The following is a 27,977-nucleotide window of genomic DNA, read 5'->3' on the forward strand; positions in this document are numbered from 1 at the left end:
CCTTCACTAACCATAGAGAGTAGCTTGCCCTTTGATGACCCATGTGAACAATATGGTTCCAATAAACAGTCTGTGCTATCGGTTTAAGCTTTTGGCCAGAAAAAGTCAAGAACCAACGTATTGCCTGGGCAGCCTATGCTATCCTAAAATTGATGTGCAAAGGAAAGTACATGACGATGGAGAAGACCCTTTCATTCCACCTCTGACCTGTGAACCTACAGGTGCCCTGTGAGTTCATTATAAAGACAGGATGACCAAGTGCCACCATGGCATGGGGGCTTGTATTGAAAACTGTTTATTTACCAAGGGTACATAAGGAACCTTCTGCCATGGGGCATAACAACACGCGTTAATATGGGCTCTGTCAGGAATTTTACTAGCTGATGTACATATCTTCCAAATCAACACATTGATATTCCCATTGGGTTCCATCAGACTAAATTAAAACAACCATAAGAGCAAACACTAGCATAGTAGTAAACAATGCAGAGTCAGCTTCATTTTGGTAACAGGCTAATGTTTATGTTAAGTGGTTCTGTAGTGGTGTGCATGAATCTTTTAAAGTGGACAACCATCTCTTCATTATAAAGTGAAGAGCTTCTAATTAACGGAACTCGTTATTTGGAAGATTAAAGCAATTCAAGCTAATTGAATAGTGTTAATACGCTATTTTATAATCTTCCATAGCTCTTGTTTTGCCAGTGCAGTGTTTTAAGGTAGAATTGTACTCTTTGTCCTCATAATTGAATGCTATTAGGTTCTGGATGAAGCTTTTTTCTGTCTAAATTAATTACAGAAGCTTGCTGTTTAATTAAATGCATCCCATAGGGTAGAACTGTACTTGCCACAATGTAAACACAAAACACCCATGTGACATAATTCATGTGCCATGTAATGTACTTGTCAATATTTCAATGGCTTGATTTGTATACAAGAGATGCAAAATAATGTTCTACATCAGGTACCATTTCTGACCATCAAGTGTTCTTACATGTTAATTAATTAATGATCTACTCAGGTGATGTAGGAAGTATATTCATTCATTTCAATGAACAGTAAATTAATTTATGTCATTAATGTAATTTATTTAGAAAATGAAACAAAATAAGGTTGTCATTTGACTTTTCATATTTTATGGTTCATGTTGATTGCTGTTTATTCAAATAAAATGTGTTTACTAATTAGTTCAGTAGGCATCCCAGGTGACACAGTTCTTTGTACAATTAATGCAATGGAGCCTTCTATTTCTTTATTCCTACATCAAGGCAACACATAAATAATGTGCCATTCTTCGGTAATAAGCTGGACCTATCAGTGCTAAGTCACACCCATCATAATTATAGCTATCCTATTACTATACCTCCACTGTGCAGCTCGTTTTTCACAGAGTGGCCCTGAACCTGGTCTTCTGGGGTCCCTTGGAGGCTGTCTCGGCTTCCCCCCGCAAACACTTCACACGTTCATGAGAGCTCCCTCGCATGGTGAGAAGCACTTGCGGGCGGGCTCCCGTGATACAGCCGGCAGCTGCTCACTGTGTCACTTGACTCCTCCCCGCCGCGTCATTGGATGTGATTGACAGCAGCGCGAGCCAATGGCTGCGCTGCTTTCAATCCATCCACTCCAGCCAATCAGCGGCCAGGCTAAGCGGCGAAGAGGACATCGGGAGAGCAGGACTTTCGAGGGGTTAGGTAAGTAAGACTGGTGGCTGGGGGCACTGGCACTGTGAGATGTTTTTTCACCTTACTGCATAGAATGCATTAAGGTGAAAAAATATTTACCTTTACAACCCCTTAAAGTGTTGTGGGGCTCCTGGGAACTTTAGGCCTCATGCACACTGAGCATTTCCCCCCAGTGCATGAAACTCTATGAGAGGCTGACTCTAGTTAGACAAGACTGAATATTGCACCGAGTGGTACTTACAATTAGTGCAATATGCCCCCAAGGATGAATGCCTTGAATGCAGACTGCTTCTGTTCTGGGCATTTGTCCCTGGGTGCATATGGTTTTAAAAGTAATTATGGCTCGGGCACTGTCTATCCGCAACAGTTGTTAGCCTCTCAAAGAGTTCAAAAGGATGCCAGAAGCCTATCTGGCTAACTGGCTACCTTCCAGCTGCACCTTTATATCAGACTCTCATGCACCGAGGCTAAACACACAGTAGGCATGAAACCTAAAGTGTATGTCCAGCCAAAACTACTTTGGACAGAGCGTCTAAAGATTAGAGCCCTGATTTTTTTTTTTTGCTATCTTTTCAGTTAGAGTCAGTTTTTTTAATGGATTAAGAGAAGGCTAGAGCCTTGTGTCAGCTCTGTGTGCTTATTGTAGATTTTTCACTTCCTGCCCGGTGAAGTATTTGTAAGTGCGATAGTGAGGGGAAATTCCTCTAAAGCTGGCCATACATGGATTGAAATGTGGCTGGTTTAGCAGGGACTGGCCCAAATTTTGATTCAGGTATGATTCATGTACAACCAGCCTGTCCCACTTGATTAGCACAGTCAGCTATAGCAAGCAGTGCTGATCAGTGGGGTAGTCTGCCCCCCAATAGCTCAGCAGAAGTAGTTCCCCCATCCACATCAAATTTCTAAATGGGGGAATCAAGTAGGTGTTTTTTTTTTGTTTTAATTTAACCCACTGGTTCAAATTCTTTCCTACTTTATCCCAAAAAAGATAATCATTCCTTTTAATTTGCATGCTAGATTATTATATTCTCACCAGAATTTAGGTCTATACAGCTTACATCATACACGCCTTTTATAGCAACAGGGCAGACAGTAGTCAGATGGATAAAAGGTATTCTATATATCTGATTGATTGATGTGGGCTACTTTACTACATGTCTTTTTGACTTTCTTTATTATGGCACGTACACATGAGCGGAACAATTCCGGCAGACCATTCGATCGTGTGTGGGCTGCAGCGGACTTTTGATTTGCAAAAATCCGACAGACTTCAGAAATGGAACATGTTTCAAATTTTTACGCCGGAACTCCGCCGGACCCAGTTCCTACCGAGAAATCGGCTCGTGTGTATGCTAGTCCGACGGACAAAAACCGACGTGAGGGCAGCTATTGGCTACTGGCTATGAACTTTCTTACTCTAGTCCGGTCATACGTCATCACATTCGAATCCGTCGGACTTTGGTGTGATTGTGTGTGGCCAAGTCCGTTCATTCGGAAAGTCCGTCAGAACTCTATCAGAACTCCATCAGAACTCCGTTGAAAGTCTGTCGGACCTAGTCCCTCGAAAAGTCCGGTCGCGTGTACGCGGCATAAGAGTGACATAATAGGAAACAAAGTATCAGAAATCTGACATTAAAAAAACTAAATAAATGATCATTTATACAAATTTCCCACTGATAGTTACTGACGTTAGCCACTGCAGACTATTATTTTTTTATCTTGAGCAACTTTTCTTTTATTTATATTGTTTACCTTTTTATTTCCCTTCAACAGAATTTGCTTTTTCCAAATCAACCCCAGCAACCCAACAGTAGATATTCAGTGTCCCCAACTGGAGATCTAACCATTTCCAACATTCAGCGCTCAGATGCTGGCTTCTACATTTGCCAGGCTTTGACAGTAGCTGGAAGCATATTGGCCAAGGCCCAGCTGGAAGTTACTGATGGTGAGTATATACAGTCGCTGTCATTCTGTGAAAGGGAGAAAAAATATCTGTCAAGGGCAACATGTCCATTTTTACCATCACTGCTGGAAATTATATGGTGACTGCACTTTATATACAGAAAAGATTAAACTGTGTCAGCCTTGTGTCCCTTAACATTTGGGGTCTTGTTTCTATCATTTGTGCCAGCTTTCTGTTCCAATATTGCCATTGTAGCTCATGTAATTGTTTTTTTTTGTCTGTCTATTCTGCTACCAGATGCATATGATGCCACTTTGATGCCAGTCCCATTACAGTTTAAACAAGTTGAAGTTTTTTTTTTTCTTTCTGTAAATAGATTCATCCTCTTTGTATCCTGGCAGTTTTAAGATGTTAACCATGACCATATTAAACATACATAGCACATATCTTTGTCAGCCTGTAAGAGGCTTTTATATGATATTACCTATTACCCTAAAGTACCCCACTCACATGTTACTAAACATTGTTTAATATTACTGAAAATCAGGTTTGATGAATCATAAACTCTTGGCTGAAAACGTTGCAGGTTTGCTGCAAGAAAAAAGGAACATCCATAATGCATGGGAAAACCTTTGTCCTTGTTAAGCTGAGTCACAAGGACCAATACTTTGAAGAAATTTATAACCCACCCCCCTTTCTATTAATAGGAAGGCTTACAGCATCAACATTGTTAGTGTGTGTTAGTGCTGTTAGGGAGAAAACTGATTTTTATTTTTTCCATTTTGACATCAGTATATGTACCCAATGGCAGTGGCCAGCTTCCCATACCTTTTGTTTTACAATAGCTTGCTTATTAGCTCTAAAAATGTGCATAATTGAGTAAAAAAAAAAATACATCCCCTATAGACTTCAACGTTCGCAAACTTAAAGACATTTTTGATAAACTGTTTGCAAAGTGAACCCAGGCAGATTCGCTCATCCCTAAATGTTAATTTCACTGTAGCCAAACTGATCATACATCATAGTTACAAAGTTACATAGAGTCCATCCAGTTCAACCCGTGTAGGTGTATGTGTGTCAGTGTCTATAATTATTTCCCATATCCCTGTATGTTGTGTTCTTTAAGATGCACATCCAAGAGTCTTTTAAAAATATCCATACTGCTGCCACCACCAATTGTGGAGGAGAGTTCCACATCCTTATTGCCGTGACAGTGAAAACTCCCCTGCACAATTTAAGTTTAAACCGCTTCTCCAATCTCATTGTGTGCCCCCCTGTCTTCTTATACTCCCTGCGACTGAATCATTTTTTTCCTATGCTGGGATCACCATTGAGACATTGAGGCAGCTTGACATTACATGGTATTGCTCAGTCTGTCATCTACTAGGACCCCCAGCAGTATTGATAAAGGATTAATAAAGGTTGCTTTAGTAGCAATTACAGCTTGAATAACTTATAACTTCAGCTTGTTCAGTTAAGCTTTTATAATAAAACCTGGAAGCTGATCAGTTTCTATGCAGAGCTTCACCAAATTTGGCACTCTCCAGTTTTAGTAAATAACCCCCACATTGTTAAAGATGTGATGTTCAGGATCACATTTTTTCATTTTTCAAAGCATCTCTTTTATTAAGTTTTTGATACTGACAGTGAAAATAAAACAAACAAAAACACAAGCAGTTAGCCCATGCAGGGACACGACTCGAAAAAATAAATTTCAAAATATCAGAAATTTCATAAAAAAATCATTTGGATTAACTGTGTGGCTCAAGCTCAATTACAAATGAAGTAATAGGGATATAACACCCATAACACCCATCAGGTTGATAACCCCAAGTATACTTTTTATGCAATAACTCAACAACATCAACCATCTACAGAGGTGACAGTGGAGGGATTATCCAGCCAGCTTAACTTAACTTTCTAAAACAAATTTGGACAACCTCTATTACTATAAGTTTCTTGGTATAACGGTAGGCTGCAGTTAAATAATTGGATCCAAAAGTGGACCGTGGGGGGTGGAGTTTTTTTTCAGGCACATGTTAATAGCCTTCTTAGCATAAAACAGTAGGCACCTGTGTCGTGAAGTTGATAACTTCAAGCACACATTTCCAACATAAAACAATAGCCAGACAGGCCCAAAATATGTGAAAAAAGTCTCGGTCGAATGCGTACATCAATAACAAGCAGAAGGGATGCTCGATCAGGATCATATTTAATAAAATGTTTTAGTGAGAGTAAACTCTATCTGTTGGTGAAACAACATTTTATTGAAAAGTGATCTGCGTCATATTACCATAGAGCACTTTCCTCCTGTCTGAAACACATCAAGACAAGAAGAGGCAGAACCAGAATACTATTTCACTTGTAGTAAACACTTGTAGTAAAATCTAAAAACAGAACTAATGCAGAAAGAAGTTTAGTGACATCACAAAACTTTGTGTAGAATAAGAAACTTGCTGTTATTTTGGTGACTATTTGCACAATAGCTGTGTGTGCTTGTTTCCCACTTTCTTGCTAAATAAAAAAAAAACTCCTTCTATGGGTTAAGCCAACCTTCTCTGTGTTTTGACTCAAAGAGGTTGATTTATTAAAGGCAGAACTGTTAACGTTGAAAGGAAAATTGCACTTTGCAAGAGAGCCTTTACCCAGAGCTTAGTGCATATGAAAAACTTCACTTAGCAAGGAATACCTATTTGTCTTTAGTAAATCAGCTCCAAGGTGTGAACCTGGGCCCAAGTATTTCTTCCAATATAATGAATGTACCTACCATGAAAAATGGAACAAATTCTCTGCACATTATAGCAAACTTTAGTCTGAAAGCTAGTTCCAGATTAGAATAAGGAAGATGTGTGAACCTATGTTTCTAAATACAAGTTTTAGGATTGCCCTCCCTTGCATTTTCCCAATACATATTACATGTATGAAATGTTCAATGTGAGGTCACTTTAAAAATGGTCATGCTTTATGGCAAAGGTGTAAGGGACCAAACTTAAAGGATATGTTCACCTTTCATAACATGTCACATGTTACACCCTTATTTAGGGTTCAACATGTAACAGACAAAAATAGACTCTGGACTGCCACACCCTTCAGAAAAAACATCTTTCTTTATTGGAAGATCACATCAAAAACTCAGCAAACACAGCAGACAAAGAAAAAGCTGACGTTTCGCACTAGCAGTAGTGCTTAATCATAGCCATGGTAATGATTAAGCACTATTGTTGGTGCAAAATGTCAGCTTTTTCTTTTTCTGCTGTGTTTGCTGAGTTTTTGATGTGATCTTCCAATAAAGAAAGGTGTTTTTTCTGAAGAGCGCGGCAGTCCAGAGTCTATTTTCGTCTGTTGTTGTCGGCAATTGCGAGCACCTGTAGTTTCCGGGCCAAGAGAACAGTTCACATTTTGTATGTGTGCTCCTGGAGCGGTGGGACTTTTTCTTCTCTGCAACATGTAACATGTTATGAATGGACTGGTCCTCGCACCTCTCCAATTCCCCAATCTGACAGCTAGTGGGGATTTTTTTTAAACGCAGCCCGCCCGGCTGTGTCACTCATTCACAGTGTCCTGTGAATGGAAAACAACAAGCTCTGGCAGCCTTTGCAGCTTTTGGTTTGTAATTCTCAATGAACTACCAATGAACTACCATGGTGCTGTGGAGCACTGTGGTAGTTCATTCTCTCTTCCTGTCATATTGTATCTGATGGGATATATGGGCACACAGATACACTGGCAGATCTGTTGGAGACCTGCATGGCACTAGCTATCTGCTGATCACTGGTTTGATGCTTTAAAGGCTCCAACAATGTTTTTATTTTATTTTTTCTAAAAAGTGAGCTTATCTTTTAAGATTGCCATAATCCACTGAATTTATAACACAATGTTGAGTTTTCGAGGGAGATTAGCCCCACTATGACAGTCATTGGTTTCCTTAGTGGAATACTGATTTTATAATCACACTCCCTTTATAATCACATAGAGATACTTTAGTACCTATCATCATTATGCTTATACTGTTGTAGGAAGGAGTATGGAGACAATGATTCCTCAATCAGGGTTAGAAGTGGGTCACAGATCCTGTAACAGTTACTGTTATACCTCTGACTATATAACCATTTCCATTTGCTTTCAAAAACCATTCCTTCCATACTAACAAGTGTAGAATTATTGCCTTTTTTTCCTCTCTAGATTTGTCACAATTAAAACAACTTTTCTGCTTTGCTCAAAGTAGGTCAGTGAATAAATATATCATACAACTAAGCAAGAAAATGGCATTGTTAGTTGGAAAGTTTGTGTTTATCATCAGATGCTCTAATTGCTTTTTTGTTTAGCCTCCTTCTCTTAGTCTTTTTGTCCTCTCCACCTGACAAAATTAGGCATTTTTGTGCGCTTGAAATTACTACACAGATTAAAAGGTCCTCTCAATTAATAGTCTGGCAATATTTTTCCATATCTGTCTCCGGAGCAGAGGTGACTCTGGGTAGGCGCTGTGATTGGAACAAACACAAGAGATAAACATTGGCTTGCAGAACATTGAGCTGTTAATAGTTGCACCTGCTGGTAAGTCTGCAGATTTACTGCGAAGAACAAGCTGGGTTCAAGGATACCAGTGATGAGAAATTCTTTGTGTTAAGTGTAAAAGACTGCAGTCTATTTGTAACAGAATACAAAAAAAATTGATGGGGATTCAGCAGAGGTTAGATCCATTTAAAGAGCTTTGTGGTTTTCATATCACACTGGAAATGTCAGGGGAAGGGAAATAATTATATGCATTTTTTCATGCTTTCCTTAACTTTTATACTACTCGCAATGCAGAAAGATTACATTTAAAGTAATTACCTGCAGTGATATTTGCATAAATATCCATAGGCCACTGGTAATGATTTTTTTTTTCTTTCAAATAGCTGGGTGTTGTTTAAATTGCATAAAATGCCTGATAAATTTGCCTGTGCTTCTGGCGGTGATTTGGGACCACTGCACGCCTAGGGCAAAAAGGAATGGGAAAAAAAAAGTACACAAATAATAATATACTGAATAGATAAACTTCTTTCCATTTGAATACATTTTAGATGGTTACCTTTTACCCTAAAAAACCTTCAAAACTGATAAAACACAGATGTATCTGCCCAATTTTTATTTTTTCTGTCTACCCAGTCCGGGGATTTACACCGCACAACCCTGTATTTTCAGTTAAAGTAGAATTCCGGGGTAATACTAACTAAGCTTAATTGTTACTAAACCCTGGACCCTGCATTCACTATATCTGGTCTCCCATAGTATACAGAACATGGAAATGTAATTATTTTAGTGAATATAAACTGCCAAATAAAAAAGAGATATAGTAATTGTGCGGGTAAAAAATGGTGATTAAAAAAAGCAGCTGGCAATCACATAATTATGACAAAAATCCACCACCCCAAGAATCACAAGGAGCGTTTGGACAATTTATGAACACTTTTTGAACTAAGTATTATTATTCAGTTTTTATATTGTTCATTAGAGACTAGCGTGGCAATCTTTGTTCTTTTATAAATTGCTAAATACCTTTTCTAATCAGCAGTATATAGCAGTCTTGTGACATCTATCAGTGTCTGGCCAAGCACTGGTTAAAGTTTGTAGGAGGAGTTTTAATTCTCCTTTGACTGTCCTATGAGGCTGCATGACTCCTGACCCTCTGTCTGGACCAGAGACGTACCTAGGACATTTGGAACCCCCCAACAAAATCGCAGCACGCGAAGCGTGTTGCTTAAAAGAGAGCAGGAGTTTCTTTTGAGTGACAGTGTGTGAATTGCTGCTAAATTTAGAAGGTTAGAGTATTATAGTGGCAGGTTAGGGCAGTATAGGGTATTATGGTGGCAGGCTAGGGCAGCATAGGGCATTATAGGGGCAGGTTGGGGCAGTATAGGGCATTATGGTGGCAGGCTAGGGCTGTATAATGTATTGTGGTGGCAGATCAGGGCAGTATAGGGTATTATGGTGACAGGCTAGGGCAGTATATGGCATTATAGGGGCAGGTTAGGGCAGTATAGGATATTATGGTGGCAGGCTAGGACTGTATACAGTATTATGGTGGCAGGTCAGGGCAGTTTATGGTATTATGGTGGCAGGCTAAGGCAGTATAAGGCAGTATAGGGCATTATAGGGGCAGATTAGGGCAGTATATGATATTACAGGGGCAGGTTAGGTCAGTATAGGGTGTTATAGGGGCAGGTTAGGGCAGCATAGTTATTATAGGGGCAGTATAGGGTATTATAGGGGCAGGTTAGGGCAGTATAGGGTATTATAAGGGCAAGTTAGGGCTGCGTAGGGTATTATAGAGGCAGGTAAGGGCTGTATAGGGTATTATAGGGGCAGGTTAGGGCTGTATAGGATATTATGGGGGCAGGTTAGGGCTGTATACAGTGACAATGTGCTCAGTGCTATGTGCATAGCTGCAGATGCAAACCCTCGTGGCTCCTGTGTGTCCTCCTCTTTGTCCTCCAGGATCAGCCAGTGAATGAGTCTTTGGGAGGAGTGGAGGAGGTAGCCACACCCCTGGCTTTGCCCACCAACTCCAGCTACCTCGGGACTCGGGAGACATTGAAGATTGCCAAGGATCAACCTGCCTGATTGGATGAATGGGGAGACAGGCAGCCCCCTCCCCCACACTGCTGGGCCCCCTGCCGGCCCGATGCACTTCAGATGCATTGCTTACAAAGCTGGGAAAGTGCAGGGGTGCCCCTTATTATGACGGTCCTGCTGCGATCTCATTTAATACTGCACACCCCTGGACTGACACACCCCCTAATGTGCGGCACCTGGGGCGAACCACTCCCTCTTGGTATGCCACTGGTCTGGACAGTGCTGATTGGCCCCTGTGCTGATCACATGCACCCTTCCTCCCCAAAAAAATACACACCAAACTGAGCCGAGTGCTCCCAAGGCTCTGCACTAACAGGAGATGGATTGAGGACAGGATAAAAAAAGCCTTTTTACACAATGCACAGGATTAAAATCTTAGGTTCCCCAGTGAGTATAGCAAGCATGATTTATTGCATATACAGACTGATTTTACTATTGTGGTTTAGTAACACTTTAAAACTGCTTCTGTCCCCACGTCTAACAGCTATACTAACTACCCTGTAAAAGAAGATCTGCATACTCACCTACTCTCAGGATGCTCTGGTCTGGTCATGTGACCTCCTGGCTCTGGCTACAGGGGAGAGGACAAAACAATCTGACAACAGCTGGAATGCATGAGTTGACATCACCCATTGGCTTACTATAAGCCATCCCTTGTTGGCGCTTCCTTCTCTCCCCTGTAGCCAGTGTTAGCTGAGAAAGAAGAGCCAATCATGTGATAAGACAGGAGTTGCCTGAGAATAGTTAAGTACAGTATATATACTGTATCTTTCTTTTTTTTAGTGTATGTGAAATCACATTTTGTCTAATTTAATTGTAAACATCTAAATAACTCTGCATAATGTTAGCAGCTTACTTGCAAATCCGGTTGGATAAGTTGAAAAAATGTGTTTTTAGATCTCCATTAATTGTAATATGTGATTTGACCTTTTTCTTTGTAAGTCTTCTATTTTTACATTATTCTTTGGAAAGCCTATTTACCGCTTCTATGTCTTGTTATTTTGGTTATGGGAAACAGTGTTTTTCAGGGACAAAAATGTAGATAAAAAAATAAAATAAAATGTTTAATGCCAGCCCCTTACGCTCCAAAGAACCTTTGTAAGGCATAGTGCTTCTGGATCAGATGCAAAACATTTCATTAACATTATCCAAACATTGTATTTTAGATGTTAGAGAACAGATTCATAGAGAAAATTAAAGACTATGGGGTTGATTTACTAAATTTGGAGATTTAAAAACCTGGTGCAGTTGTGCATAGCAGCCAATCCGCTTCTAACTTAAGCTTGTTCAATTAAGCTTTGACAAAAAAAAACTGGAAGCTGATTGGTTGCCATGCACCAGATTTTTCACTCTCCGTTGTTACCGTGTTTCCCCGAAAGTAAGACAGTGTCTTACTTTCTTTTTATCCCCAAAAGCCCCACTATGTCTTACTTTCGGGGTATGTCTTATATTGGAAAATTTTTTTTTGTTTTAACCATAAAATTAACATTTATTAACAACCTGAACAGTATTGTATTCACCACAAAACAGTTTTATAAAAGGAAGTGCCAAGAATGTCTTGTTACAACATTGCATAACATGTAAAACAATGAAAAATGGTAAGAACGAACAGTGGAATACTGGAAGATAAAACAGATTTATGTGTGATACAGTACCACCTGCTGTATTTAATCCAGTGCGACACCTGCTGATACCCACTGGGTTACATACAGCAGATGATACCCCAGTATGCCAGTGTGTATGTTTTACTGATGTATGATTAATACTGTGTGCATTACCGTATTTTAAGCAGGAGGCGGCAGTGATAAGTGCAGGGGACGGCGCGGTGACGTATGGAGAGGGGGACGGCTCAGGCGTGGGCAGGAGGCGGCGCTCATTAAGATCAGAGGGAAATGGCAGACGTGGCGACGTATGGAGAGGGGGACGGTGCGGACGTGGGCAGGAGGCGGCGCGCAGCTAGATGAGAGGGAGGCGGCAATACCCCCGTGTTTCCCCGAAAGTAAGACATATGTCTTACTTTCGGGGTACGGCTTATATTAGCCGACCCCTCTGAAACTCCCGATACGTCTTACAATCGGGGGTGTCTTACTATCGGGGAAACAGGGTAGTAAATGTATCCCTTTAGTTGAACAACAATTATACTTTTGTAAGCGCACCCAAAATAAGAAAAGTTTATAGCTTCACTCTGTTAATATAAGTCAAATTTATATTAAAATATTTCAAAATGGTGCATGCATTTATATCACGCACATCACATATTCCATGATAAAGATATGTATTACGCCCCGTGCCTTGAAAAAGTCACATTTAAATAAATTCCTCTACATAGACATTGCTGCTTGGTAGCTTTCCTTAGCTATAGTATACTTACTGATTGTCACTAGAATCTTCTTTAATTTAACTGCCTTAGGGTCTCAGTGAGGATGTACTAGGGGTTATTTGATCATTGTTCATTCATTGGAAGCTTGGCAGAGTTCTTCCCTATTGTTCTGCTGATGAACAAAGTCTAGATCAGTAAACGAAAATCTTAAATTCTAGTTCTCTTTTAGTCAGCTCACCTCTTGGAACATTTTGCAATCTAATATTCTTTCAGTCAACCAATTTTTTTCTCTCTCATTGAGACCAAAAACATGCACTTAACAATAGGGTGATTGAATCAAATGAATCCCAGATTAATTACCTTTGATTTTCATGAATGTCTGCATTGAGATTTGACTGAACTGCAGAGAATTATGCAATTTAATAGTCCAGGCAAATCTTATTCTAGAATTTAAGACATGACAATACTTTTTGAAGCCAACTGTCCTCCTCCTTTTTCCATTTCATGTTTTCTCATTACTACCGACCTCAGATCCGCATGTGACTTCCTGCACTGGCTTTCACCTACGCTAGACCTTCATTGAGCCAGCAAGCTAACACATATTGTGCATGCTTGGCTTTTCTCCTGGCTTTAATGGAGAAGCTGTATACTTGCAGCCTTTAAGGACATTGCTTCTTCATTAGAACCTACTGAGAAAAGCAACACATACATAGTATTCTACAGCTTAGCAACTCATTGAAGATGACTGAAGAACTGCAAATGTGAGCTGTGACCGGCTGAGGAAGATGCTTACCTGAGGTCAGTAGTAGTAGGGCATAGTAAAGGGATGCAGGAGGCAAGGTGGACAATCAGCCTCAATTTTGATTGGACAAATCTACATGCATTTCTTCATGATAATAAAAGTGCAATTCTTAAATATCTCAATTCCCTTGATAAAGCACTTCATCACTAATAATATAGAACATAGTTATAAAAATAATTCACTGGAAAATGGTCTCCATGTAATGCCAGAACCATGACTATTGAGACTTGTTTTCCTCTATCGGTTTCCATCAAAATACCATCAGCATTTTTTTAAATCTACAGTAAGTACATTTTGGGGTTGATATACTAAAAGAAAATAGGTCATTCACTTTGCGAGGGAATTTTCCTTTAGCTTTCTGAATGAGGTTAGGCTTTGCTGTCTTGCAACTTTCAATCATGTGCAAGCAACAGTACTGTTTTTTTTTTCTCCTTGCACGTGATTTGTCATTCTTTGCAAAATGAATGTATACCATATGCACCAAGGTAAGGGGAAATTCCTGTTTAAAGTGAACAGGCTATTTGTGTTTGGTAAATCAACCTCATGTATATAAAGATTAAGGATTAGCTGTACATTTTAGGAAAATCATGTTAAAAGCAGTGCAATTACAACAGTGACACCTTCAGGCTATAATATAAACTAACTAGCTGCCCGTAGTAGAAGCAGCCATGTGGAAGGGGCCATTTTGTAAGGTTAATCAGTGTGTCCAAGAACTGTCAGCTGATGAAGGGATCAGTGACTTCACTGGCACAGAATTTTAGTCCAGATCTGTCCCTTTATTCTAAGAAATGACAAAACAGAGCAATCAGAGTAAACTGCCACAAATAGTAGCCACTCTCATGGCTACTACTTAGTATACAAAAAATCATGGCTGCCCCGTTTGGTGCTTTTAGAGTGTTTTTTCTTTATGGTTGTTGCGTGATCTTAGACATTTTTTACCAATTATATACATTATGCCACACATTTGATCAAGCAGTGAACCTTAACTATAATTAATGGTCTATGAAATGGTCTATATATATATAAACAGAAAATAGATTGTAGGTCAACACTACATTCTAGATATTAACACAGAAAAAAAATTGAAGGCTCCTGAAATGATACCTGACTGACCCACTTTAAATGGCAGTATGGAAGTTCACACCTGGCTGCAACCTCTAAGTGTTCATTTAACCTCTGACCCGAGTGTCACAGAAGCCTGGAACGATGTAAGATGCCGAAGAGCCCTGGAGCTGAGTGTTCTTCCTGGCGAAAAATACTTTTAATCTGTTATTGATCTGTCTCATTTAATGCATTATGGAAAACCATTTAGGTAGTTAAAATAAATGACATGTGTTATCGAAAAATATGCAAATGAGTAGAGAATTTTGCCATAAAGCTAATAGCCTGCTTAGTTTTCTAATTTATGCTTTCATAAAAGTAACATAAAGGGCATGATGTAACAACAATAGTAGCTCACATTCCAACCCCATCACTGTACAGGTAAATGTCAACTGCAGCAACAAATAAGATGCTGACATTGAATGTTTAACCATCATTGGCTGGAATTTAAACGGGTTTTGCAATAACTGTTAGGGTTTTTAATTATGCTATAACTTCTTTAGCTGGTTTATGATATCCTCGTTATGTATATTTTGCTCCTTTTGTTACCTTTTTCTTCTGCTTTATTTTAGTGTTAACGGATAGACCACCACCAATAATCCTGCAAGGTCCAGCCAATCAGACGTTGGCAGTTGATGGTACGGCGCTTCTGAAATGCAAAGCCACGGGCGAGCCCATGCCAGTTATCAGCTGGCTAAAAGAAGGATTTAATTTTATGGGAAGAGATACAAGACTATCTATTGTTGATCAAGGATCCCTGCAGATTAAATCTTTAAAGGTTAGCAATAATTTATAGGCAAGCATTTTCTGTTCAACTATATGTTCCTTATGTATCTTAAAGTGTCACTAATTGCATTTTTTTTTTTTTTAAGTTTTGGATAGAGTGGAGAGGCATTAGTGTACCTGTCAGGTTTTATTGCTGTTTATGCTCCCATTATGGAGATTCATTATCTCTTTTTATCCTATTTACTATTATAATCAAAAGTGAAAGCAAAAGAAAATCCCAAATTTTGGGTTGACATCCAAGCAGCAATAGAGGGAAAATCTTCCAATGGGGACACTAGTTCTGGTGACTCTGGTAACACCCCCAAATTCCCTGTTTTGGCTATGGGACAGGAAGTGAAGACATTGCAAGCCACTGACAGTTACAAGCATGACTCCAAAAGCCAGAGGCATGATGGGACTTTTAGTTCTGCAACAGCTGAGGGGCCATAGGTTAAGTATCCATGGCCCAAAGGGTAAAATCTAGATATATAATCAATGTATAAAAATCCTTATATTATTATTATATTATTAATCCTTATATTATACGATCCAATTGTTTTATTTATTTACTATTTTTTCATATATTTATATAGGATTTTTGTTTTAGTTCTTGCTAGGGTATATGAGTGAACACTGGTGAGGAAGTTTGCGTATTGCATACATTTCCCTTCACAACAGTACTTTTTTTAAGGTGGATACACACTATAGGGTTAATGATTAGAGTAACCAAGCTTTTAATTACTAAGATTTTATTGACATTATATATAAAAGCATACTTTTACCTTGACCATCCCTATCTTTATGATTAAGGGTGAAATGCTTTAGCAAGGGACAATCTGCAGATGAGGACCCTTTATGTCAGGGCTCTCAAACTGGCGGCCCTCCAGCTGTTGTGAAACTACAAGTCCCATGAGGCATTGCAAGGCTGACAGTTACAAGCATGACTCCCACAGGCAGAGGCATGATGGGACTTGTAGTTTCACAACAGCCGGAGGGCCGCCAGTTTGAGACCCCTGCTTTATGTGTCTGTGCTTGTCAAGTAATGTTTTAGGAATGATGGCATCAGAATGTGACCCTCTTTTCGGCTTCCTGAGAGCAAGTGTGGTATAGTTTTATAACATTTGACATTACATTACAATAGAGCTCCTTGCCATAGTTCCTGGTTTTACCGATAACACACACACAATTGGGTGTTTCTACTCCCTGTTACCCACACCAAAGGATTAGGGGTGCCGCTTCAGACTTCCCACTGTCCAAATCTGGTGACTCCTGATGAAGATGCAGGCTAGAGGACAGCCTGAATCCGCTCCATTAATGCATTTTGAAGAATAACCACCCCAGGCGCCACACACCACAAAGCCTCAGCTCAGGCTTTGTGCAGGCTACGCCAACCACTGGGCTTTGTTGGTGTGCAGCATCTGGGATGCTCTTTCTTCATTGTTTCTACTCCCTGTTGCATTGAAATCAATTAAGAATCCAATAGGAGGAAGAAGGACCTCATTATTGTTATTCCCCGTACACATGATCGGAATTCTGGCCAGAAAAAGACCGATGAGAGCTTTTCATCGGAAAATGCGACAGTGTGTATGCTCAGTCGGAATTTAGCTTTTCGAATTTCCGCCAGCCAAAAATTGATAGCATCTTCTCAATTTTCCAGACGGAAAACTTTCTATCGGTATTTCCGATCGTGTGTATGCAATTCTGACACGGCAAAAATCACGCATGCTCAGATTCAACTACGAGACAGAAGCTATTAGCTACTGGCTATTGAACTTACTTTTTCTAGTCCCGTCGTACGTGTTGTATGTCACCGCGTTATAAACTATCGGAATTTGGTGTGACCGTGTGTAGGCAAGATAGCTTGAGCGGAATTCCGTTGGGAAAACCATCAGAGCTTTTTCCAAATATTGATTGGTTTGTGCAAAAGTTATCGTATCTACAAACTATGGGACAGATTTAGGGACTTTTATTTATTGTTTTTACTGATTATGGCAGCAAATCAGCGATTTTTAGCGGGACTGCGATATTGCGGTGGACAAATCTAACACCCAGTGACACTTTTTGGGGACCAATGACACCAATACAGTGATCGGTGCTAAAAAAAAATGCATTGTTACTGTATAAATTACATTGGCAGGGATCGCCATCTGGGGCGATCAAAGGGTCAAGTGTATTCCCTGGGAGTGCCAGGAAGAACACAGAGATCACAGTGATACATAAGAACTCTGTGTACTTCCCTGTCAGAACGGAGATCTGCCTTGTTTACATAGGCAGATCCCTGTTCTGCCTCTCTGTGGAGTGATCGCAAGTGGCTGGCGGACATCGGGTCCACTGATCCCGCTGATTGGCTCTTGCTCCGTGCAGTGTGCACGCCCACAGTATCTACTGCACCAAATGACTTACAGGTACATTGTTTTGAGCAATAGAGTATGTATATATGCGGTGGGTGGTCATTAAGTTATTAAAATAATACCTGGTGATCCTGTTAGGAAGGTCTTTATTCAGGCACTTTCTGTTATAGGGTGACTCATTACAAGATGACAACTCAGTTTCTCTCCTGCATTGCCATTCTGTCACACAGGCTTCTAATGGAGACTATGAGGGGCAATGGGGACACTCATTGCATAGGCATGTACCACAATCAGGAAGCTTACTCTGAGTAGTTATAGGCAGCCTTTACTGTAGTGTATGCATGAAAGAGAAGGAAATTAGCAGCACTGAGATTGTTGAGATGATAATATATATATATATATATATATATATATATATATATATATATATATATATATATATATATATATATATATATATATATATATATATATATACACATACACATACATACATTAACTGTTTAAGATACATAGTGCTTTAGCAAATTAATTGTCGACCAGTGAGTCAACATCCACTTTACAAACAGCAATCTTTTTTTTTATAGTCTGAGAAACACAGGGAACAATTTGGTTATTTGTTTCTCTAAAACTGAAACATTGGTTATGAGAGGACTGACTCTTTAAATAAATGATTTTGATTTTGATTTTCAATAAGATTCTACGTTATTGTCTAAAAATGCTCTGATATGGTAATATTAGATATTCTATGGTAATTTGTTAACAGAATTACAATATACAGTATTGCAAAAAATATATATTATATTTATTTATGATATTTATTAACAGAATTTAAAAAAAAATTGATTATGAAAAAAAGCTGTGCTCTTGTACATTCAGACACTCAGTATATCACTGTCTCATTCATACACTGGTTACAGTGGAAAGTGCTTTAAACTTTATGTCTGTCACTGTCTTTCGGTGGCCATAAATTAATTATTAACTTCCTCTGCGCAAAATGGAATGTATTAAAAAAATGAATGTCAGCATTCCCTGAGTAAACAATTTAGCCTCCCACTTCATGCTGAAAGCAAGCACTGGCCACAAAGGTTAATGCATTTTTATTGTACTGCTGGATTAAATAGTGCGCTTGAATAGGCAAGGTCCCTAGGAGTTGGTGGAAAATCAGCCAGTCAAGGTAGGAGCTCAGTGATCCCGAGCCAACTCCCGGAACGTACGCGACTTCTGTCCGCAGTGTTCTCTGGCGAAGAGACTGAAACAAGGAAAGAGATTGCACTGATATTCAGGGATTTAGAAAGGTTGTCTTTAAAATCTCAGTTTAGACTGTGAGTTATTCTCCAAAAGGCTGCTTACATATAGCTGCAAATGGAGTTATGCCACCTGTCTATCTCACAAGGAGAACTTTCACCCATTATTTCCCAGTAGCCCCCGCCCCCCAGACACAAATTTTGACCAGAGACACTTTTCAAGATGTCACTGTTAGTTTGCACTTTATATTTAGTCTAAAACATGATTTGGATTCTTAAGTCAGCTAATATATCTTTTTGCACTGTATATATAGTAGATGTAAATATGGTCAAAAAAATACATTTTTTTTAGTGCTGTTCAGAGCTATGTTATGAAAATTTAACAGATAATGGTGGTCACAAAGACTTATATTGCTGTTATCTACTCCATTAAAAAAATAGCACGGTCAGAATGTAGATATTGCTCAGACAGAAAGCATTGAGCTAACCTGAACTACCTCTGCACCTCTGCACTATAAGGCACATGTTTAGGACAGACATATATTTGTAAAGGACAGCATAGGTTCACATTATTGTGACATTCTGTGTAGACAGCCCAAACATTTCAATAGGTACCCTACCCGCAGAAACATGGAAAAGGAAGTCACAGGTTTGAAGCAAATTTGAAAATGTATTGCAGATAAAAATCGTGGACATCATGACATCAATGCAGACCTGTCAGAGATTACCACGTTTCATGAAATTAAATTCGCTTAGTCATAATCAGATTATGACTAAGCAAATTTCAGTTTGTGAAAGGCGTTAATCTCTGCCATTGATGTCATGATGTCCACGATTTTGTCTGCCAATTTTTATCTTCAATAAACGTTCACCTTTGCTTCAAACCTGTGAGTGTGGTCAACATTTTCCTGTTCCAGTGGCACCTATCCAGATTACAGACTGGACCTGCACCGAAAGGTTGAAGCGTGAAATTGCTTCAACCTGTATCAGCTTGGCTATGCTTTCTATCAGAATGAAAAAAGTAGTCCCTGGCTATTTTTTTAATTGTGCCACACCAAATCGCATGATGCTGTGATACCTTGCTGTTTGGCATGCATGAAAACATGCCGCAGCTGCCGATGTGTGGGGGTGCCATAACAATTCATGGCACCCGCGCATGTCTACTAAAGTGCAGCTTCTTTCTCTGCAGATTTAGAAAACGCACATTCCTTACCTGCAGAAACAGTATGTTAACCTAGGCTTATTAACAAATTACACTTACCCCCCACTGTAACTTCCATAGATCCTTCAGTACAATATTATAGGAACTGCTGCTGATTATATACATATATATGTTTTTTTTACTTAGGCTTCTGATTCTGGTACTTACACTTGTGTGGCCACGAGTTCTAGTGGAGAGACAAATTGGAGTTCAGTACTGGAAGTAACAGGTAAGTAGTGTACACATGCTAGCACAGGACATTGTAACTGTAGTCTGTCTTTGAGTGAAAATTGTGATCTCTATGCTTACCATTAGAATCTGCTGGTGCCACCGTCAGCAAGAATTTTGATATCAATGATTTGCCTGGACCGCCGTCAAAGCCTCAGGTTACGGATGTCAGCAAGAACAGCGTCACTTTGTCATGGCAGCCGGGCACACCAGGGGTCCTGCCTGTGACATCATATATAATTGAAGCTTTCAGGTAAGACAGCTTCCAACAGGGAGCCTTCACGTTAATTATTCTGATTTTAAATGACAGAAAAATAACATGTGATTGATAATAATGATAATTTTAGCTTCCAATTAGCATCTGCATCTTTTTAGATTGTAAGCTCTCAAGAGCAGGGCTCTCCTAATCTTATTGTATTGTATTGTATTATAACAGTGCAGTCTCCCTTTACTTTTTAAAGCATTAAGCAGACTGTTGGGGCTATATAAATCCTGAATAATAATAATATTACATTTAGTGTAGTAACTATCATAGGTAACTAAATGTGATCACCAATGTACTGCTATTGTCAGTCATAGCTGAATCTGAACAATGATCTAATTAATACAGCTTTTGTGTTTGATTTGCTAAAGGCAAATGCTATTTACTCAGCAAGGAAAGTTGCTGTTTGTAAGATAATTTGTCTCAGAACTTGGTGAATGTGGAAAGGTTTCACTTTGTAAAGCATAACCGATCACTTGCAAGGAAAATAAAAAAAAAATGTATTTTTCCTTGCATCTGATTGGAAGTGTCACCAGAGCTTCACCCTATTCACTAAACGCTGGCGCACATTCCCTTGGAAAGTGAACAGCCTATTTGCCTTTAGTAATAAAATAGGTTTGTATCAGGATAGTGTACATATATATATATATTTTTTTTTTTTTAAGACCAATGTGTAGGTATGTAGGAGAGACATTTTTACCATTTTTACCACCAGTATAAAAGAATGGTATTTTAACACTAGCAGTCCTGTTAGTTGCCCAAATTTTCCACCAATACAATTGTTAAGAAAGCAGATAGAACTCTCCTGCAGCATTGCTCTTTTACTGGTTAAGCCACTTTGGACTTTGCTTTATCACTGCTCACTCTCTGAGCAAGATTCTGCAGTGCTTGACCCAACCCAACCAACAAGTGATGCTGCGGGAGAAGGTGAATGTTCTGAGGATTAACTGCCAGTGATAAGATCACTGATTCTAAGTGTGATTAGGCTGTGGAATATTCTACCACATGGTGCGCTTTCTTATATTAAAGGATAGTATAGGAATTTTTAGACCCTGGGCATTAATCCGAGTACTTTTGTGAGGTCGGTGAGTTTTTCTTTACCATCATGAGGCAAAGTTTGTCACATACCTATCTGTCATTGAGTTGACTAGAAAGCCTCATTTATGCTTTTCGCCCTATACCCCATGAAGTTGGCGACATGGTGTAGCAGAACGAAAGTGGTATGTGTGCCTGTGGCAGGCGATCTGAAGACAGTCTGAATATTGATGAAATGCTAAAGATTCTTCAACTTCATCTAGGTCAGAAGACTGGTATGCCGGTTAGCCACTGAAACCCACAGGTGCAAGATGCAGAGACATAATCAGGATGAGCAGAGGTCAGCCAGGCAGCAGAGATATCAATTTGGAAAGTAGTAGCAAGGCCAGAGTTCAAGCCAAGGCTACAAAGGTCATGAAACTGCACACAGAAGGCAAACTCAGGACATAGACCAAGGTCAGCAGTGGAAGATCTGGATATAGCAAAGTCAAAAGGCTGGGTTAAACACAGAAAAACACATATCAGGTTGAGTCATAAGGGCTGATGACCACTCAGTAACTGTAAGTTGTGCTGTACTTGAACTGGTTCCTTCCTGCAATATAGCCAAAAGAAGGCAACAGCATGGCTCTTCAGTTCTGGGAGGACATCCATGGACATCTTTCAACATGCACATCTTCTGCATGCCCCCTGGGGCTTGCATCAGGTGCGCTCTGTGACCACTGTGCCCATTGGACACAGCTGTAGTAAAGGTCCAATCACAGTGGCCCTTTACCATGTGACCAGCTGTGTCCAATTAGTGCACATCAGTGCTGCCTCATCAGTGCCTCCTTATCAGTGCCACCTCATTGGTGCAGCCTAAACAGTGTCTGTCAGTGCACTTCAGTACAGCCTTATCAGTGCACATTAGTGAAGAAGAAAATGTACTTATCTGCAACATTTTATAACAGAAACTAAGAAAAACTTTTTTTTTCAACATTTTTGGTGTTTTTTTTCTGTTTGTATAGCAAAAAAAAAAATGTTTATTTGGGTACAGTGTTGCATTAATGTGCAATTTTCATTCAAAGTGCAACAGTGCTGAAATCTTAAAATTGGCCTGGGCAGGAAGGGGGTGAAAATGCCCATTATTGAAGCAGTTAAATAGGGCATTTGGTTCCAAAGCCGGTGCCAGACATGTATGTTCGTTCACAATAATGCAAACATGTTTGAGCATGGGAGCAAACACACACACAAATGAGATGCCAGACTGGCAGGACATGGCCAGTCACCGTTTGAGTAGAGGTATTTTTTTTTTTTTTTTGAGTGTCACTTATTGCTGTGATCAACCAGGCAATAAAGTGACTTTTTGTTTGTTGAAGCTCTTCCCCTGGTCAGGTAGTTGCTGTAGTAATCCATCTTCTTCTTATTATGGTAATGGTTATTTAATACTTCCGTAACCACGGAGCGTCTCCGTGACATTCTGACAGATGCTTCATTCTTGGATACATATACTGTTAACTTAGGAGGACAGTACACGCACTGCTGCCTGTATGCACTAGACATTAGCAATTTAGCATGAATCAACAGTAGATCGAGACTTCTTAATGATTCACCTGATAGGTGTGCATGTAAAACTATTTTGATGTCAGTGTTTTCTCCCTAATGCCACTTGTAATACATATGTTTTAAAGAAATAATGAAATATCATTTTTATATTTAGACATTGCAGACCATTTTTGTAAGTGTAAGTGAAAATATAGATAGATAGATAGATAGATAGATAGATAGATAGATAGATATATTGAATACCATAGGTGGTCCAATACTGTTATCCCACTGATATAGGGACTGGTGTATATATATATATATATATATATATATATATATATATATACAGACACTCTCTGGCCAATTGGAAGTCTTCATCTTAAATCATTCTTTATTCCTGAATAATAAGAACATTTATACATTATACATTTCATTAAGATGTGATGGCATGGTTCTAAGCAGGTGCAGATAGGCAGGTGCAAATAGCTAGTCTGTCACTACATGGGGTCTGTCTCAAATTAGTGTAGTAATAAGAAATTGTGTAATTGAGTGTTAGGTCCCTTTTTAGACAAAGCCTTCCTGTAGTGATGTAGTGGGTGAAGTTCGTGAATGCTCATATAAATTCCAGGGTGGGAGAAGTCTTAGGTAAAACTAAGCATAGGAAACAAACACCCTACAGCCATGTAGATGTAGTCAGCCACTGCAAAGGCCTAAACTTAGCTGAAGGCCCAGCCCTTTAGAAGAGCCAGCTGTAGCTATCTTGACTCAAAACATGTTCTATGAGGATTGAAAGCAGGATGCAAAATACCTTTTAGGCCAGGCTGATGTGAGTACTAGTGCCACTGGGACTGATGACATCTGGGAATGTACCTGGCTGGGGGGAGCTATGGAGTGGAACATAGAAAGAGAGACTGGTATACTACAAAAGCCGTCTTGTTAATCTCAGTTGACAGGGCAGGATTCTTCAACTTGTAAATCTCGATTTGAATACAGCAGAATGCTACAGATTTAGTATACATGGAGATGGGTCCAAACACTGGGGTGCTTCCAAGGTGAGAAGATGCTAAGGGAAGATGGCTTATGAATGATTTGCAATGTTCAGCTTTCACAAATGACTGCTACAGCTTGTCCAATTTTGTGTATAGTAATATATGCTAAAGAAATCTGTCAGTATGTCTATGTGATATAGTGATATGTCACTGCCATCTTTGAAGGACATCAGTAAAGTGCAGACAATATCTTTATAGTGTGGACATTCCTTTATTCAAGAATTTAAAGGCTAATGGACAGGGAAAATATCCTTCTTGTGTGGACATTCATTTCTTCACAAATTGAAAGGCTAATAGCCAGGGATGTTGTGGGAGGGCCTGTAGCAAAGAGTGGGCACGATATGGCAGAGGCTTTTAGCTATAGTAGTGGGTTGTTGTCCTATCCAAAAAGCAGCAGAGCAGCAGCTTGGGCAATTTAGTGCCAACATTTGGCCATGGTCATTCAACAAATTGATCTGCTGACCATCTTATGTTTACAATTAGAGAATGTACGAGATGGTGGTATAGCCTTGTTCAGTTTGGTACTTGAAGGCTATACTGAAATGTCAACTCTGCTGTGTTCCTGCCCTGATCTAAAATTGTATTTCATGCTCACTGTGCCTGTGCAATTAGTCATTTAAGACTTGTATATAAACACCTAGAGATGCTCCAACAACAGTCCTGTTCACTTCTATAGAGGGTTATTGGGTCAGTGGCGAAGAAAATACCAACCTGGAGACTGGGGGAGTAATGCTAAGATAAATAAACACATGGGAGGGGAGTCCTAAGTTAGGGTGCTAGGGAGGACTACGTAGGTTTTTACTGTGTTACATTGTTGTATATAGTGGCCCTAAATAAGGCCTTTGCCCTTAGATCCAATGTACCATCTGAGTGTGACTTGTCTACTATACAAAATATTAGGTTGGAACACAGCTGTTACATAAGTGATAGCGCTGAGTAGCAGTTATACTTGATTTCATGGTACCTGTCACATATACTGTATGTCCTCTGCAGTGTAATCAAACAATACAGTGCATGTATAGCCAACGCTTGTTTTTTGTTTTATATATATATATATATATATATATATATATATATATATATATATATATTTATACATTTAATGTATACATATTCATTGCTACCTGTGTCCCCTATGTATGTATGTATGTAATGTATGCCCTGTTTGGTTCTGGAGACTATTTTCACCAAGGCAGAAAATAGTGGGAAATCCAACATTTTAGAGCTGTCATCAAAACAGGGTAAATGGGGAATCATGTTCCAGAAAAGCTGTTCAATTGGAATATTACTTACTTTGTAGAGATTTTCTATCACTTTTTATTGCATCCCTGAACATTAGATGAAGGGAAATCTCTCCAAAGGGACACAGACAGCAAAAAAAAAAAAAAAAATACTGACAAGTTTGTTTAAACTATGGCCTACTCTACCATCAAATAAAACAGAAAGACTTTCAGTTTTATATATTGTAACTATGTCCTTGTGCAAGCAAATATTATTTCACCCGAGGACATTGAGGTAGAATTACAGTGGCCACATTTGGAGGTAATACCTATTGTAGTTAATCAGATCCATGAATGTGCTGCTCAAAAAAAGTGGAGTGTATTTGTGTTTGCCCATAGTAATCCTTCCAATTCTACCCAGTGCGGATTACAATATGATAGAGATAATATCAGTAGCCTGTCTGTGCAAGTCTTTATTTTACTTTCTGCCATATGAATAAAGTGAAGCGATCTGTACATCAGTTGCCCCTTGCTGACTTTATCACCCACAGAGTTTCCTTGTCTCTGTTCATATGTCTTCATCTCTACATCACATGCTTTAGTATCTGTAGTGTCCATAACTTTTCTAACACTGATTAAAGGTTTCTGATATTTTTATTTTCTGCAGCCAATCTGTCAGCAATAGTTGGCAGACAGTGGCAAATCATGTGAAGACAACGCTGTATACGGTGAAAGGCCTGAGACCCAACACAATATATCTTTTCATGGTGAGAGCAATCAATGCTGAAGGCCTAAGTGATCCCAGCCCGATGTCAGACCCAGTGCGAACACAAGGTAATGTGGCTTAATGCGTTGTGATAGTATATTAGACTGGCAGTTACATTAGTTGATTCCAGAAAACATTAGATCTGTTGACTTAGGAACTCCATATGTCAACAGATGAGCAGAGAGATATGAAAAGGTACGTGGGGACAGAATAACAGAAAACTGTGTGGGGTGGGGGGTAAATAAAATGGAAATTTCGATATATACAGTATATTCAGAAAATAAAGAACACAAAGCAAATATGATTGGTATGTAGATATCCAGCTCCCTTGTTCCTCCTGTAGAAGCAGATCTGTGATCTAGGAAACATGCTGAGGATTTCATACCTTCCTCTATCAGTGATTTCCAGTATGATCAAGAGTGTTGATCAGGGATATATAATTACACGGTAGTTGTTGCAATGTAAACTTACTGTATTATGGCATATTAACCACTCTTTATTTTTTTTTTAAATGGCATGGTCCTAAGGAATAGCACACTTGTACAATATCTCACAAAAGTGAGTACACCCCTCACATTTTTGTAAATATTTTATTATATCTTCATGTGACAACACTGAATAAATGACACTTTGCCACAATGTAAAGTAGTGAGTGTACAGCTTGTGTAACAGTGTAAATGTACTGTCCCCTCAAAATAACTCAACACATAGCCATTAATATCTAAACAAAAGTGAGTACACCCCTAAGTGAAAATGTCCAAATTGGGCCCAATTAGCCATTTTCCCTGCCCAGTGTCATGTGACTCGTTAGTGTTACAAGGTATCAGGTGTGAATGGGAAGCAGGTGTGTTAAATTTGGTATTATCGCTCTCACTCTCTCATACTGGTCACTGGAAGTTCAACATGGCACCTCATGGCAAAGAACTCCCTGAGGATCTGAAAAAAAAGTGTTACTCTACATAAAAATGGCCTAGGCTATCAGAAGATTGCCAAGACCCTGAAACTAAGCTGCAGCACGGTGGCCAAGACCATACAACGTTTTGACAGGACAGGTTCCACTCAGAACAGGCCTTGCCATGGTCCACCAAAGAAGTTGAGTGCATGTGCTCAGCGTCATATCCAGAGGTTGTTTTTGGAATTAGACGTGTAAGTGCTGCCAGCATTGCTGCAGAGGGGTGGGGTGTCAGCCTGTTAGTGCTCAGACCATAGGCCGCAGACTGCATCAAATTGGTCTGCATGGCTGTCATCCCAGAAGGAAGCCTCTTCTAAAGATGATGCACAAGAAAGCGCGCAAACATTTTGGTGAAGACAAGAAGACTAAGGAGATGGATTACTGGAACCATGTAATGTGGTCTGAGGATACCAAGATAAATTTATTTGGTTCAGATGGTGTCACGCATTTGTGGCGACAACCAGATGAGGAGTAGACATGTGCATTCGTTTTCGTCCGAATGCATTTTCGTCCGAATTTCAGCTATTTTCGTTTTCGTTTTGACAAACGATAACGAAAGCACAAAATCCGAAAAACGAAAGATCCCACATAAATAAATGCTTTATTTTCGTTTTCGTTGTTACAACAGTTCGATATAGAATAGGAGATTCGACATGACTCTGACAACGTGTCTATAGAACCTGTGGTCGAATGTGCCTAACCTTACCTCTATTAGTCCAAGATTATATAGAGAAAATATTCGACAGAGAAAAGATTTGACGGAGAGAAAAGATTCTGCAAGTTACTGTCCTAAAAAGTGTTTGGGGACCCGGGTCCTGCCCCAGGGGACATGTATCAATGCAAAAAAAAGTTTTAAAAACGGCCGTTTTTTCGGGAGCAGTGATTTTAATAATGATTAAAGTGAAACAATAAAAGTGTAATATTCCTTTAAATTTCGTAGGGGGGGGGTTGTCTATA

General features: G+C 39.4%; 1 protein-coding gene across 20 annotated transcripts in view; it reads left to right on the plus strand.

The window, feature by feature from the left end:
* Window positions 1-27,977, plus strand: part of ROBO2 (roundabout guidance receptor 2) — a 1,315,320-nt gene that overhangs the window by 1,171,622 nt on the left and 115,721 nt on the right. For all 20 annotated transcript variants that reach the window (XM_077480077.1, XM_077480086.1, XM_077480092.1 and 17 more), the window contains 5 exons: window positions 3,453-3,624; window positions 14,993-15,198; window positions 20,132-20,213; window positions 20,300-20,465; window positions 25,970-26,136. In XM_077480077.1, the coding sequence (XP_077336203.1) occupies window positions 3,453-3,624; window positions 14,993-15,198; window positions 20,132-20,213; window positions 20,300-20,465; window positions 25,970-26,136 (793 nt within the window). The remainder of the gene's footprint in view (window positions 1-3,452; window positions 3,625-14,992; window positions 15,199-20,131; window positions 20,214-20,299; window positions 20,466-25,969; window positions 26,137-27,977) is intronic.

Source organism: Lithobates pipiens, unplaced genomic scaffold (assembly GCF_037356315.1).
Source record: "Lithobates pipiens isolate NorthernLeopardFrog02 unplaced genomic scaffold, aLitPip1_a1.2 Scaffold_16, whole genome shotgun sequence".
Classification (NCBI taxonomy): Eukaryota; Metazoa; Chordata; class Amphibia; order Anura; family Ranidae; genus Lithobates; species Lithobates pipiens.